The sequence below is a fragment of the Dysidea avara genome, chromosome 7 (genome assembly GCF_963678975.1).
Source record: "Dysidea avara chromosome 7, odDysAvar1.4, whole genome shotgun sequence".
Taxonomy (NCBI): Eukaryota; Metazoa; Porifera; class Demospongiae; order Dictyoceratida; family Dysideidae; genus Dysidea; species Dysidea avara.
The window spans coordinates 17,612,813-17,628,897 of record NC_089278.1 but is presented as its reverse complement, the minus strand read 5'-3'; the positions used below and the strand labels follow the sequence as shown (position 1 = coordinate 17,628,897).

At 40.2% G+C, this 16,085-nt stretch overlaps 2 protein-coding genes across 9 annotated transcripts in view; both read left to right on the top strand.

Moving 5' to 3' along the window:
• The first annotated feature begins 790 nt into the window (after positions 1 to 790).
• The window catches only part of LOC136260904 (adhesion G protein-coupled receptor L3-like), a 31,513-nt gene continuing 16,218 nt past the window's right edge, over positions 791 to 16,085 (top strand). Inside the window, exons 1-17 of one of the 6 annotated variants that reach the window (XM_066054815.1) lie at positions 2,737 to 2,849; positions 2,918 to 3,171; positions 3,245 to 3,386; positions 3,440 to 3,865; positions 3,969 to 4,271; positions 4,335 to 4,652; positions 12,536 to 12,637; positions 12,913 to 13,007; positions 13,327 to 13,505; positions 13,726 to 13,774; positions 13,823 to 13,891; positions 13,963 to 14,074; positions 14,125 to 14,277; positions 14,450 to 14,528; positions 14,684 to 14,789; positions 14,951 to 15,003; positions 15,560 to 15,674. In XM_066054815.1, coding sequence (XP_065910887.1) covers positions 3,607 to 3,865; positions 3,969 to 4,271; positions 4,335 to 4,652; positions 12,536 to 12,637; positions 12,913 to 13,007; positions 13,327 to 13,505; positions 13,726 to 13,774; positions 13,823 to 13,891; positions 13,963 to 14,074; positions 14,125 to 14,277; positions 14,450 to 14,528; positions 14,684 to 14,789; positions 14,951 to 15,003; positions 15,560 to 15,674 — 1,992 coding nt within the window. In that variant the 5' untranslated portion in view covers positions 2,737 to 2,849; positions 2,918 to 3,171; positions 3,245 to 3,386; positions 3,440 to 3,606. Of the gene's footprint in view, positions 1,026 to 2,699; positions 2,850 to 2,917; positions 3,172 to 3,244; positions 3,866 to 3,968; positions 4,272 to 4,334; positions 4,653 to 12,535; positions 12,638 to 12,912; positions 13,008 to 13,326; positions 13,506 to 13,725; positions 13,775 to 13,822; positions 13,892 to 13,962; positions 14,075 to 14,124; positions 14,278 to 14,449; positions 14,529 to 14,683; positions 14,790 to 14,950; positions 15,004 to 15,559; positions 15,675 to 16,085 lie in introns of those variants that run through there. The other 5 variants (XM_066054816.1, XM_066054812.1, XM_066054813.1 and 2 more) reach the window with 5 other exon arrangements.
• LOC136260834 (uncharacterized) lies at positions 4,727 to 10,930 on the top strand. 3 transcript variants are annotated; one of them, XM_066054709.1, is made up of 2 exons: positions 4,727 to 5,268; positions 5,814 to 10,930. In XM_066054709.1, exon 2 carries the CDS (start codon positions 6,935 to 6,937, stop codon positions 8,774 to 8,776), a length of 1,842 nt encoding a protein of 613 aa, XP_065910781.1. In that variant the 5' UTR covers positions 4,727 to 5,268; positions 5,814 to 6,934; the 3' UTR covers positions 8,777 to 10,930. The 3 variants fall into 2 exon arrangements, with proteins under 3 accessions (XP_065910782.1, XP_065910781.1, XP_065910783.1); XM_066054710.1 differs by having other exon boundaries at positions 8,660 to 10,930.

Genomic DNA, 16,085 nt, shown 5'->3' with positions numbered 1-16,085 from the left:
TTGATAGCTACAATGGTCTCTAAAGTAAATCCACAGTGGGATTAACTAACTACAGACTTATGGCATTGGTGAAATAGTTCTGAGTGTATATAGTGTTATGTTAGCGCCTCTATTGTATCAATGATGTGAGGTGACTACCATTGCATTCTTTGTAAACAACAAGAGACATCTTGTTGTATCTGGTGGTTTTCATACAGTTAGATTTTTAACATAAAATTGCATTTTAATAGTCTAGCTAGGTGCTGGAGGGTACAGACCGTGAACACATACAACAAAGTGGCAGCTGTACAATTCAACCTCTATATCTAGTACAGTGCAACTATACTGAATATCTAGGGTATCAATATTCAGAAACACACATGATAACCTACCATCATTGAAACAATGCATGAGAAATGTAAATATAGGAAAAGAATGTGGATCACACTGTATTGCCTAAATATTTCAAGGGGCAAACTTTTCAAGGTTGAGCAATGTGTGGATTTGCAAATATTAATTTCAAGGATAAAATTTTTGCTGGTAACCCCCAAAACTGCACAATCAGCAAAAATTTCCCCTTTTGAAACATTTACATGTGTTCTAAGTTAAATCATAGATAATATATACCTTTATATTATCTATGGTTAAATGAACACCCATGTAGGGAGCCTTAGGAGTGAAATACCAAAAATACTATTTCACTTTCAGTTATACTGGTTTTCCGCATTTCCCATCTGTGGGTTTTGCTGGTGGATGGGATTTCCAAATGGAAATAATTATGAATATGATTTAATGCCCATATATGGAGGTCAGTATACAACATTCGTAACTCGCGGTAATCAAGGAAACAGGAAGACACTTCGAGGGTATAAAGGACCAACGATGTTTACAGATTATAGCTAATTGAATCCGGTGAAAATTGAACAGCCATCACTAATACCGTGTCGAACATCGAGACAAGACTGACGTTCGGAAAGTGGGAACAGATATGCGTTTGCCTGTGATATCCGTCCTCCTATTTCTTGCTACAATAGGGATCCGTGGAGGTTAGTCAGTATTCATGTAGCTGTGTTTAGCTAGCTGCCGACGGAATATTAAACACCATAGCAATCATAGATCAGTAGACTCTGAGGGGAAATGGCAATTGCTAGCTAGTAGGTAAAGGAGAAGGACGTAGCTATAGCTAACTTGTTAGCTACGTAAAGACTAGCGTCAAGTTCGATAAACCTTTTTGTTTAGTAATAAATGGCTAAACTTAGTGGGAGAGTCAGACTAGCAGGTAACTTGCACATACTTGATAAGCTTCAAAAAAACAAACTAGTGATGTTCACTACTAATTTTGTAGTGACGTGTCACTACTAATTTTGTAGTGACGTGTCACTACAAAAGTAGTGAACATCACTACAGTGTATTGTGGTAGAAATTAGTAGTGAAATATAATTCAATACTAATTTTTTACAGTGTTGGCTTTGAATAACTAATTGTGGTGCATGCAGAGCTGGCCATATTCCCGAGGATGTCTGGACGTATTCGCATGTTGCTAGAATCAACACAGGACAGCGTTGAAACCAGATCACTACTGTTGACCCGGACGACCCTGATAGCAATGATTAATTTAAAGTGAGGTGTGTGCCAACTGCTACGTTTTGAGTGCCAACTAGCGCGTAAAACACGAGAGTATCTATACTTAACAATGGTAGTCAGTGGACATGATTCCACGTAAGTTTGCAAAAAGCAAGATACGTTTCCTGTAAGTAGATGTGGCTTTGCGCATGCCTAGTTTACCATAATTTTAAAAAGTATGACACATTCCCGATATAAAGTGGGCATAGCTCACAAAAGAAACTGTCCTTGTATAAACATACATAAAATCTGCTACAAGTAGTCCTCAAGTAACTTTGCATCACCATGGGCCACTGCATGGCTGGTCACCAAGCTAGATTGCTGCTGTTAGCACTGAAGTTGAAAATCATCAAATAGTTGCCTTATGAATGAGATTACTCAGTCTTGCGTGGCCAGACCACCTTTTACTGTGATATGTAGGAAGAGCAAACGTTAGAGATGACTAATCTTAATTAACTTGTAGTTAATTACCACATGGACCAGACACACCACTTATAGTGGTCAGTAATTTATTGGTGCTTTACTAACAATTTGCATAATTTAATTTGTTGATTTGCCAAATTTTTCATCCACCAAAGTTCCCTTTGTATGGTATATCATGTAGTTATAAAACTGAGGTTGTGAATATATAGCTAAAGATGGCTTCATAGAGTCAAAGTTCTACATGTCATGATGTTATTTCAAGCAGTGTTATGATATGTGTAATGTTTTGGCTCAGTTGGTAAACCCTTTATATGGAAGCATACACCATACAACAGGGAAAATTTTTGTGTGTGTGTATTTGGGAACACATTTGTGATGCATTTTGAAATTGTGAACACTGCATGAAAACATTCACATTATTGATAGACTGTTCCATATACTATATATATGGAAACATTCTAAACTTCCTATTTTGGTATCCAGTTGAGTAAACTATAGTGACATTGTACTATTGAGTATATATAATTCCCATTGTTGTCTTTGACTACATAGTTGCTGAAATGTAGAATATGTTGGAGCATAACAATTTGTCTATGTAGGGAGACTATAACTTTCACTAGTTATAAAAACTTGAATGTGTATATTAATCCTTACCATGCCTTTACTCTATATAGTTGTATCACAAAGTTGTTATAATCTGAGCTGCCAAGACATGGGACATGTACGATGTATGAGCACTTCAACAACATCAACATGTACATGTGATAGTACTATGGGAATGGTTCTACATGAGTTAAAATGTGTCAATGTTTCAGAGTGTAGAGGTATGTAATATGCTGGACACTTCCAGTTTTAACATCTTAGTGCATAGCATCTTATTTCTCACCAGTAGAAGTATGGGTATGTAGACTCCAAAATAAAGACTAATAAGTGTATGACAGGCTTTCAAGCTAAACTACACAAATAAGTGTACGTGCCTATCATATATATTATATTATATTTATGTACTGCATGCTTGACTACCTCCCCACATTAGTGCTATTATATGGTTTCCTGATGGCTGTGTTTGTGAAAATGCAAGTAAATTCATCTTTGTCTTACAAACAGTCATGTACAGTCACATCTTGACACGTTCAGTGTTTCCTGGTGTGTATTTCTGCATACAGTATGCATATATTTTTATTTTGTTTCAATATGTAATTTTGTGATTATTTCCTAGTTTCAATATACTTTAAGGGAGGATTGTTACCATTAGTAAAGGAAGACATTTGAGTATATATCTGGCCTGTATGGTTATGTGATGCAAGTCCTGTCATATTTCTGAACAGAATACTTAACTTTTACAGTGAGGACATCACCTAGTAAGCCCACCCCATTAACTAGTGACCATGACAAGTATAGGTCCCAAACACAGCAAACAGTTTTCATGGCTTCCACCTCACTGCTGGGACCAACTGATGGGACGTCTCTTTTAGCACAGAGAATTTTAACATTCTGGTAAATGTATTGATTTTAGCTGTCACTTTTTCTCTAGCTATTTTGTCACTAAGTTTCACTGGTCATCCTGAGAACAAGCAGCTGATGATAAATGACAATTTAATACTCAACTGTACAGCAGTTGGGAGTCCTAAACCAAAAATCCAGTGGCTAGTGAATGGTACCAGCAGACTGGGAATGGAAAATATATTCAGTACTGCAGACAGCTCTACACAGGTCACATCGTTTCTTAACATCACCATGAGTGCAGTTACCCATACTGGAACTTATTCCTGCCTGGCTACCAACAGCTTTTACAGCAATCACAGCTTGGAGAGTAGCAGTGCTACTGTAACTGTGCATTGTAAGTTGACTACACGATTGTAAGGAGCTAAAATTATGTGTTTGAGGTTATGTAAAGTGCAAACTTCATATACTGCACTTTTTCTTTTTGGTTTTTCTTCCAGTACCTGATATTAGCGTAATTCCTACCATTACTGAAACAGTTGGTGTACCATTAATACTGGAATGTAATGTGACTTCTCTAAATGGCATTACCAATAGTGTAGAGATTGTATGGAGTAGCGATGGTATAGAACTAACAGGTGTAGTTAATATCACTTCTATTACAAGCAACACAACACTCTACACTGGCTATTACACAATACCACTATTAAGTACTACTGATCATAACAGAGTGTACCAGTGTAGTGTAATAATCAATGAATCTCCATTACCAATGACAAGGACAACCACAGTAAATGTGAATGGTAAGCATGCATGTACATATGTGTCATTATACCAGATGATGTTGTATTGTTCTGTGTGTGTAGTTCCATCTCCTATGGTCATCATACCACCTTCGAGACGAGATTATTTAATAAATGCTTCACAGAGTATTGAATGTGTTGTATACACAGTTAGTGGAGTGGATCCCAGTTCAGTGATATTTAGTTGGATGAGGCAGGATAGAGTCATGATTGTCAACAACAGTCGAGTGACCATCGACCAAACTGATTCTAGTGGTAACACTCACACTAGTATTCTCCGGTTTGCTCAAATTAAAGAAATGGATAATGGAGTCTATAACTGTAATGTTGCTATACTTGAAAGTAATGCATCCAACTCTACTGAAATAATTGTCCAAGAAGGTGAGAATAATTTTATGATGTAACTGTTGTATGGACAGTATGTAGTGAATGAATTTATCCCTACAGTTAACAACGTTTAACGGGTTAAACCAGGTTAATGTAGCGAAGTATGCAGGTATGCATAACACAAAGCGGGTTATTACTCACGTGAACAGGGCGCAAAGAGGAGCAGTGGGCACGGACGGCAATAACTGGATTTGGGCGGCGTTTACTAGAATACAGGGGCAGCAACAATTAGAAAACATATGTTGCGCTTGCGTAATCAAAAGGCGGGCTTGAAGTGTGAACGCGTGGCCAGCGAAATTGTTTGTCCCACTTGGTTCGTCTTGGTTAATTGTTTTGGAAATCGTTCGAAAAAAACAAACAAATTGTTAGCACTGGTCAGAGAGAATGCCGCCCAAAAGGAGGAGCAAGAGAATACGTGCGGAGTCGGAAGCGACGGAGGAAGGTACCACGACGGTCCAGGGAACCACAACGGACGTTTCTGCTGGGTCGACAACAGGCAGCGGCAAGTCCTCCGATCCTTTAACCAGAGGAGATATCCCGGCAATCGTTGAAGAGATCACGAAGCAGCTCCGCTCGAACAGTGATGGAGGCCACGCGTCCTTGACGCCAGGTACGTGATAGACACGCACTGTATGCCCCCCCCCCCCCTCCCCTTGTCGTAACCCATGGGCCCATTTGGGTAAGGGACACTCCCAGGTCTCAGGGTCCGTTGTGCCCCGGTGCGGACTACCGGGTGACCGCGTGCGCCTTTGTAACCCCCCCCCCCGCACAACACAATCCCTTTGTCACTGTATATACTTGTATGTAGCTCATGTGTGTGACTCATGAATTGTCGATTGCTGTACAAGTATTGTAATGCCCCCACACCTCCCCTCCCCTTGGGCCTCCCAAGTATAAGGGCCACTACACATATGTCAAGGGATGTATGGCCTAGACGTGAGCATGTAGGTAGCGTTGATAAAAAAATAAAAAAAAATAAAAAAAATAAAATAAAATTAATTAATTAATTTAAAAAAAAATATATATATATATAAAAAAATAAATAAATAAAAAAAAAAAAAAAAAAAAAAAAAAAAAAAAAAAAAAAAAAAAAAAAAAGCCCTGCATACTTAGGTAGGAATCATCTTTCATGTAATAAACATTACTCCATTGCAGCCATTGCAAGGATCCCTTCTCCGGAGACCATTTCCCATGTACCTGTAACCTCCGACCCGCCATTAAGACAAGGACTAACACCAAGTCAAGACCCAGAACAAAGTGATGATGCCCCACCAAGAGGCACAACGGACAGTGTTACCTTCAGTGCAGGGTTCCCACCAGTACCGTCCAAGCTGGTAAAGCGGATTCAGGATGGTGAATATGTGGACTTGGCCGAGCTTACAATAGACTGTCTAAGCATGCCGGGTCTTTCCGACGCGAGCAGATCAACCCAGATCAGGAAACGGCCTATTACTTCCATTACTGAGTGGACACAGTGCTTCAACAACTACACTTCTATCCGTGGACGCACCCAGCCAGAAAAGATCCATGATTTTTTAGGATATGAACACTTGATTATAGAGGCACACTTGGAGTATTTTGGAGATGCGTGGGCAGTGTACGACCGTCGTTTTCGACAAATTGCAGCATCCCGCGGAGACATTATTTGGGCAAGACGAGACATGGACCTGTGGCACACAGTATTCGCGGGTTGCCAACGCCGACCATATTGCAAACACTGTTTCGGGCCAACTCATTCAGAGGATCAATGCTGTGCAGCTTTGGTGCCCCTACCCAGGGAGAGAACAACTGTGACACCTCAACCTCTGAAACCCAGAATCTGCCGAGAATGGAACTTCTCGCAATGCTCTTTCTTGGGTTGTCGGTATATCCATGCTTGCTTGACCTGTTACACCGACCCAGACTCCACAGGCAGCAACCACAAATGGATCCAGTGTCATCGAAACCCTAACCGACGCCGAGGACCTTCAGCACCCCCTCCAAGGGGGGTGCCCCCACTGATGGGGATGTCACAGCCCCCTTATTGAAGAGGATGCTAGACAAACACTTGCATGGCTGTAATCCAGGAACCGTCTTGATTAGCACACAGTTAGGATCACTAGGCAATTACAATTGTGAATAGAAATCAACACGAGCACAACTTCAATTTTGTGACCCACCCCCATATGTTCCTTTTTCCTTTTGTGTATGTATTAAGCCATTGTCCTTAGCGTATGGTGTCATGTGATCTGCAATTAAGATAATAATGTGATTGTTATCATTAGGGATAAAGGGTTATGCCTGCCATAATACCTCCCTCCCTCTCTTTTTTTTTTTTTCTCCCTGTAGTGCCCATCTATGACTTACCACCGGAATTGTGGGATAAAGAGCTGGTGCAACAGGCTCCCAGGCCACCTTCCCCTGACAGCTGGTTACAGCAATGGTCATCCTCACTCCAAACTAATTCCCCTTTCCAAGTGCCCATCACAGCTAGCTTGGTACATACCCCGCTTTGTGCCCCGGCATGGTATTCAATGCTGATAAATCACCCTCATAGGCAGCTGGTGCAATTCACACTATGTGGTATCCAAGAGGGCTTCCGTATTGGCTTCACAAAACCCACATCATTGAAGTCTACCAAACGCAACTTGAAAGGAGCACGAGAACACCCTGATGTAGTTTCCGACTACCTTGCAACAGAGCTATCCCTAGGCCGAATCGCAGGACCTTTCCCCCCAGCAGCAGTCCCTCAAGTCCACCTAAATCGTTTTGGTGTAATCCCCAAAGGTCAGACAGGGAGATGGAGGCTCATTGTGGACCTGTCCCACCCCAAAGGTCAGAGCGTGAACGATGGCATACCTAAACATTTATGCTCCCTTAAGTACGTAACCATTGATGAGGCCATAAAGGGGATCGTCCAGCTTGGCCGTGGCACTCTACTGGCCAAGATTGACATAAAGAGTGCATTTCGCCTAATCCCAGTCCATCCAGCAGATAGGCACATGCTAGGGATGAAGTGGGGAGATGGAGTATACATTGACACCTGCCTCCCGTTTGGGTTACGTTCAGCGCCCAAACTGTTTAATATCCTAGCAGAATTCTTAGCTTGGATAGTTAGACAAAGCAATGTGTCATTCTTAATTCACTACCTGGATGATTTCCTAACGATGGGGCCTCCCTCCTCCCCAGTCTGCCAACACAATTTAGATACAATCATTCAAACCTGTGATTACCTTGGTGTCCCACTGGCGTTGGAAAAAGTAGAGGGTCCACTTACCACCCTGCCATTCCTAGGCATTGTTCTAGACACCAGCAGGATGGAGGCAAGACTACCTGAAGAAAAGCTTTTGAAACTGCGGAAAGAAATTGTCGACTGGATCGGCTACACCAATGCAACAAAACGGGAAATTCTCTCCCTGGTCGGATCTCTGCAGCATGCTGCAAAAGTGGTACGCTGCGGCAGAGCTTTTGTCTCCCGCATGTATGTAACAGCAGCCAAAGTAAGAGAGCTACATTTCTACACCAGATTAAACGTGGAGTTTAGGTCAGACCTGTGTTGGTGGCACACTTTCTTAACGGACTGGAATGGCCTCAGCCTGCTCCGCTGGAATGACAACAACTGGTCTCCCAGCCACATCATCCAGACAGATGCATCAGGCTCTTGGGGGTGTGGTGCCTTTTGGGAGGGCCAGTGGTTGCAATGGTGCTGGCCACCAGAATGGGCCCAATACAACATCATGATAAAAGAACTGGTTCCCATAGTTTTGAGTTGCGCTGTCTGGGGTAAACAGTTGGCAGGGAGTAAAGTACTGTTTGAATGTGACAACTCCAGCGTGGTCGCTGCAGTTAACAAGCAATACACAAGAGAACCAACAGCCATGCACTTACTACGGGGTCTCTGGTTTTTTGTAGCCTATTTTGATATTGATGTTAAGTGTAAGCATATAGCAGGGGTAACCAACACAACAGCAGATCACTTGTCCCGTGGTAACCTACGTCAATTTTTCTCTTTACACCCTCAGGCATCCCTCCAGCCATCTCCACTGCCTCCACCATTGCTCCAGATCATAGCGGGAGGGCCAGATTGGACATCACCTCTATTCAGGCAGCTGTACAATACTACTTTGAGAATGGTTTAGCACCAGCTACTCAACGATGTTATAGTGCCGGCCAACAAAGATACATACAATTCTGCACACAAGCTAATCTAACACAGATACCCACTTCAGAAAGCACATTGTCATTGTTTGTAGCTTATTTAGCACGCACAGGTTTAGCACACAGCACAATAAAAGTCTATCTTTCCTCTATTGGTAATTTACACTTATCCTGCAGTCAGCACCACGTGTACCGCAGGGCTCTCACCCCACGCTTGGAACAGATCCTCCAGGGCATCAAACGAGAACAAGCCAGTACACGCCCAGTCAGAATACGCCTCCCCGTCACAGTGGACATCATGCATAGCATCTACTCAGTTTTGTCTAAGACCCCAAACCAATACCAGGAAATCATGCTGTGGGCAGCATGCTGCACCGCATTCTTCGGTTTCCTCCGAGTGGGAGAAATGACTGTCCCTACGAAGACTGCTTTTAATGACTCCATTCACTTGTCCTTAGGGGACGTTGCTCTTGACAGCAGGTCAACACCAACCATAATTTGGCTCATGATCAAGCAGTCTAAGACTGACCCCTTCCGAAAGGGAGCCAGGTTATGCCTGGGTCTAACAGATTCGATAGTCTGCCCAATCAAGGCATTGCTTCCTTACTTGGCACTTAGAGGTAGCAAACCCGGTTCATTATTCCTTGTGGAGGACAAAACACCCCTGACTCGGGTCCAGTTTAAGTCTCTCCTCTCTGCTACATTAAAGAAGGCTGGGCTAGATGACTCACAATACAACACCCACAGTTTCAGGATAGGCGCAGCCACTGCAGCAAAGGCAGCAGGAATCTCAGATGCACATATCCAATTATTGGGCCGCTGGAGGAGTTCAGCATTCCAAGGCTACATCAAAACACCCGTCCAAGTTCTCACAAGGCTCTCCAAGCAACTGGTATCTGCTCCTGGGTCTCAATGGAAATAGCTTACAAGAAACAAGTGCGTCATACATTAGCATACCAAATAATTATACCTTCATATGGCATATCTTTGTATAGACTGTTGTACTCACATATTTGCACATGTTATATAGAGTAATCATTGAATATTATAAGGGCACAAGGAAAGTGAAGTGATCAACAAACAGGCTGGCTTCTGGTGGATATGCAGAGGCTCCTGCTATTCCTATGGCTTGGAGGGAAAGGCAGTAGCCTTTCTTTGGCCTGTAGAAATTTTGTGGCTTCAAGTTGGGGGAATCCCCAAGAATTTCTACCTCCAAGCCTTTATAGTAAATAATTGGCCAATATATTTCGGGTACTAAACTTAATTTGCTGAAAGTGGCCTCCTTTGTTAAAACGGCTAAATAGGAGAACCAGGGAGCCCTGCACAACCACCAAGAAAACCACCATCAGCTGACGGTGGCATTTCAATGTTCAGTGGGATAGAGGAAGGGACCAGGCTTGCTGGGTCTCAACTAACTAGCTACATTAAACAACGTTTAACGGGTTAAACCAGGTTAATGTAGCGAAGTATGCAGGTATGCATAACACAAAGCGGGTTATTACTCACGTGAACAGGGCGCAAAGAGGAGCAGTGGGCACGGACGGCAATAACTGGATTTGGGCGGCGTTTACTAGAATACAGGGGCAGCAACAATTAGAAAACATATGTTGCGCTTGCGTAATCAAAAGGCGGGCTTGAAGTGTGAACGCGTGGCCAGCGAAATTGTTTGTCCCACCCCACCCCCCCCCCCCTAGATTTATAAGCAGAACACGATTAGGTACCTGTATGAAGGAGGTGTGGGGTGAATCAGGCAGTCCCAGAGGGACGCATGAGAAATCCTACGTCCAATCTAATTATCCTCCCAGAATTGTCCATCTTGAGACTAGCTCAGGGTGTGAAAGTGCAGGGTTCTGTTAGGAGGAGCCTCTAGGCCTGTAGAAATTTTGTGGCTTCAAGTTGGGGGAATCCCCAAGAATTTCTACCTCCAAGCCTTTATAGTAAATAATTGGCCAATATATTTCGGGTACTAAACTTAATTTGCTGAAAGTGGCCTCCTTTGTTAAAACGGCTAAATAGGAGAACCAGGGAGCCCTGCACAACCACCAAGAAAACCACCATCAGCTGACGGTGGCATTTCAATGTTCAGTGGGATAGAGGAAGGGACCAGGCTTGCTGGGTCTCAACTAACTAGCTACATTAAGTACATATTACTAATATCTACCAGCATTCATAAAACTCTAATAGCTAAATCAATGGTGATTACACATGTTTTGCTAGGTTAAACATTATGTTCTATGGAAATATGATTGTAACATAATAATTATGTATACATTAGATTGTTTACTTATGTGTATGTATGTAATTACAGTGGGGAATTTATCTACTTAGATCAAATTCCGATGTCTATTCAATATGAAATTTCATATTTTATAATTTTAATATTGCTTTTTTATGTATTGTATGTCTGTCTACTGAGCTACAGACATAGTTGACCTTTGTAGTTGCATGTACAAACAAGTTTCATTGCTGATATAGCGATAAAGCTATCACACTTTGCAAGAGCTAAACCTACACCAGCACATCATCACCGCATGATACTTGAATTAGTTTCTATATTGTAGTAGTAGGAGTTTTCTACATTTGTAGTGATATATGTTTATGCCTCCCTGCTACACAGGCTTTCAGTACTCTTCTTGTAGGACCCTAGTGGGATAGTGGATAAATAAAGTAATGCCACTTAAAATTAAGATTTGTTGACCAGTCTGAAAAGTTATAGTTATTTCCCATTACGAGTGTAATAACAATGATAACATCCGAGTATATGGGATATAACTATTTTATATCTCAGTGCACGGGAGTGCATGGAAGTTTATGGATAGTAAATTAAGTTCAGGTTTGAGTTCCTGTCACTGTACTCAAGATTTCGTCCGAATTGTGTGGAGATTCAACTTTGTAGCCACAAGCATACTGCCTACAAACTGTAGCGAAGAGTGGTGCTACAAAGCAGAAGTTCCAGGTACGATTCGCCTTCATCAGAAGTTGGTATGGCGGTGTCAAGTGGTGTGCAAGAGGAAAAAAGACCAACAAGTGGCTACTGTAGTCCAAGATAGATCGATAAAGCTAGTGGGTATTAGTTCTTCACCATAGTGACCGTTGGGACTGATTGCTGGAGCGATAATCAGCACATGCTGTTCTTGACATTTGTTAAACTATTGTATTGGCAACTTGTAGTGTTACTGTATAAAGGATTAACAGTTTTCTTGTAAGATTTAGCAGGTTTTAAGTGCTGTGCTGGTGTGTTTTGTATCAATATTTCCTTATTTGGCTCTTTGTTCCATTGGTAAACAATACCATTCATGGTTATTATCATGTCATGAACAAGACTGAGAGGCTCCGCAAGTTATTACTGGGTGATAACTAATATATCGTACAGTTGCAGAATTGCTCTGTCTAGCTGTATGGTAGTTATAACCCAGCGTGAGGAACTTTGACACTCCCACGTACTGGGATTTAATAATAGTTACAGTATGGGTGGTGAGGGGATATGTATAGTATCACAAATGGATGGTAACAAGTCAAACAACTAAGAGGTCTTGTGTATAGACTCTCTATTCACTGAAAGTACTTGAAAGTGAAGCATTTCCAGAATGAGTACTGTTGTTGCACATCCAAACTAATGTCTCCCCTTGTGCCAAGTTGCCCCACCATTAGACACTTGACAACAATGTATGAAGTATTTAAAACTATCTGTGTATGTACACTTATTATAATGTCTGTAACTTATTCTTATAATTCTACAGTTGAAGTGATATGTCAGGAAGACAAAGATGATGCTTATCAGTACATTTGGCCAGCTACTAAAGGTGGTGAATCTCAATTCATATATGAACCATGCTTCAAAGGTGTGTAACAAAGTAATTGTTACTGATTGCTAATTGCCCAGTAACACTCAATTCATATGAAGTAACTACACTACATTACACTACACATATCACATGCCTTGTCACACAAATTGCATGCTTGTGTAATTTTAACAGGATTCATCTGGGATAGGCATGTATAGCTTACAATTAATTACCTAATGCATTGGCTTGACTATTTCTTGAACAAAAACAAGTGTTGGAGTGTTAATGGAATAGCAGGATTATATGTTTGTGTTTATGTCATATGTACGTAGGTAATGTATCAAGATTTTGTGATTCCGATGGTCAGTGGCTAAATCCTGATGCAAGTAAATGCTACTCTATAGAATATCATGACATTCAGAATGCAGTGAGTATAATAATACATAAATGTATTGAAGGGTAGCAATGTAACATACTACATAATATATGGGAACTGAAACAGGAAATTCATGATATTTGAAAAACTATATTAATTATCATGTTACAGTATGCATGAGTTTGTGATTCCATACTGTCTGCCATTATGTTATATTGCAATGTTTACTGTGGGCTGAGATGTGATGAATGTTAAAGTTGCTAAACTTTTCCATTCGTGCATTGTGTTTGTAATTTGAATTCAGCTATGTGTTCTATAATATATGTATGAATGAGAGCTTACATAGTGTTATTGACTTACACTACTCTAGGCCGATGACCTGACACGAATGCTGGAAGACCCCAATAATACAAACCAGAGTGACATCATTGTTGGTACTGCTGCTATGCTGATTGTTAATTTGACTGTCGTGATGTCAAGAGATCCCAACTCTCCACTGCTCCCAAATGATATTAGTACTGCACTGAATGCACTAGATATCACTCTGCAGTAAGTTTTGATTGTTTTATATAAACCACACATTTTGGGACAGTGTACTTGTGTGCAATACACTAGTATTCAATGTGATTTAATGTAGTGTACTTCCATTGGCTAGCTAGCTTTCCCTCCCAAAGGTCTGCTGTGGGTTAGTTTTGTAAAACTTGGTCATTTTGGTTATAAGTGCATTGTGTAAGTATGTACATATATATATATATTATGTTTCTGATAGGGCTGGGGAAAGATATACTGAACTGTTTGATACACCAGGCCTAGCTGATGTATGTGGACGCATTATTAATAATTAAATGTTCATAAATGCATTTTAGAGTTATGTAGATGTATTTGATACACTACTCTCACCAGTTAACAGTAAGTCATGGATGCAATCACAGCAGGTGTGTGTGTTGTGTGTTGTGTGTACAACATATTCTGAAGATCACACACATTACATTCATAATCATTTCAGAGTGGTGTTGCTGATAGTTCCTCACTGCTAATGACCACTGGAACGTTTGGGAATTTACTAGCAGAGAACTTGAACGATACTAATGCTGTGACAAAAGTACGAGACAATCTAGGTTTGTTATTGTGTCCAATTATACTATTTATGGTTTTTGATGTGTTGCAGTCATAACTGTTAAATCTGTGGATCCTGCTAATGTAAATGATATATTATTTCCTCTTGAAGAAGAGGTTAATAGTATAGATGCAAACTTTACTGACGACTCATCAGCCTCAATTTTGATACCCGCTATGGTTGTGAAAGATAGAGGAAACAAAGGTGATTCACTATAGAGTTAACATAATCCAAGTAGCTAGTCTAAATTCTTACTTACTTGTCTATGCATCCTTTTCATAACAACAGGCACAAAGACATTACAACTATGTTTGTGATATATGTATTCTCCTGTGTATATATTGTTAGAATTGTTAGAGAATCTTATTATTTGTAGATACTAATAATGTTCCAGTGAGTGGCATACTGTTTACCACCCTTCAGAATATACTACCCATCTCTAACAGCTCTAAACAGTAAGGATTAAAATTAACTGACAGTGTAATTTTGCACAAGGTGCTTTTGTGGGATTTAAGTATTTGAGTCATATCTGGTGAAAATATTGTGGATACGTAGCACTGTCACTTGTATATACAGAGATACACATATTACATGTTTACTACCCATGTAGAAACATAACATACAGGGCTGCCACTTCAGTGATTTCTAGTCAAGTGACCGACACTTCTGGTGCTGTTGCTGAACCGGTGTCTCTGTCTTTTAATATCTCACAACAAGTGAGTATGTATGTATGTAGTGGATAACATATTATTAGCATTTGGTAGTAGTAAGTTGAGTGCTACTATTTATATCTGTTACTATTTTTATTAGTTTACAATCCTTGCAATATTTGATTATATAGTTACACCAGTGTGGTTACGTTGTTCTATTTGCATAGCAACTATACAATCCAGTGTGTGGTTTTTGGAATTTCTCTATAAACAATGGAAGGTATGTGTCTAATGTTGTTCCTAGTGTGATAAACCTTATTTGTGTAGCATGTATTACAGCAGTGTATCATGAATTAGTCATTCTTTCATTCTTGTTTTACCATAAAGTAGTTGTAGAAGAAGGTCATGGAAATAGTCTTTCTAATATTTTTATTGTCATCTTTGACGCATACAATCTGGTTTCATTGAAAAATTCATTATAGTAGAATGCTGTTACAATTGTAGCAATATACGCAGGTAGTGATTGTCAATTAGAGTGCTTTGTTACATGTTTGTAAAGAATACTATATCAAGGAAGCTTTGTCTACTATGATGTGAACATAGTAGCAGGAATTCTGCATCTTATTGTTGGCGCCACTGCAAATTATGACTGCTCTATTAGAGTATATTAATTAAATGAATGTCTTTGCTATAATTATTTGCATTTTGAATTTAAAATTCAAAGTGCAGGGTTTTGTAAATCTGTTTATAATTGAATCACACTTTTTGGATATTTGCATAATGCATGTGAGCAGAGCATTGTATACATGTGTTACTAGTGTTCATTCATACCTTAGGGGTGGTTGGGATACAACTGGTGTGGATGTTATTGAACTTAATGATCAAGTAATCAGATGTAACAGTTCACATTTAACCAGCTTTGCTGTCTTAGTGGATGTGGATGGAAGTGAAGTGTGTATGAGCTCAATATTTGTCGTATAGTTTTACGTTCATAAGTAATAATATTGATTGCATCTTGCTAAATTGAGAACTATTCCAGGTCCAACACTGTTATTGTTGTTCCTTAATTTCTGGATGAGGTGTAGTTACTGTAGCCATATAAGTGTTACGAATTTTGTATGTATGGCAGATCTGTATTATTTCAGTATCAAATTCCAATAGAGTTTATAAACAGTTTGTCAGCATATGGGGTCACCCCATCCTTTGCACATGAGATCTAGAACCACATGTGTTTCTCTTTGATTTTCCTGACCTTTAAACTATGTACTGTAAGTGAAGAATACAAAAATGGCACACTGAGTATAGCAGCTCAGATTTAGTTGTAATAAAATATGTAATTATATGTAAGAAGAGTGTACAGTA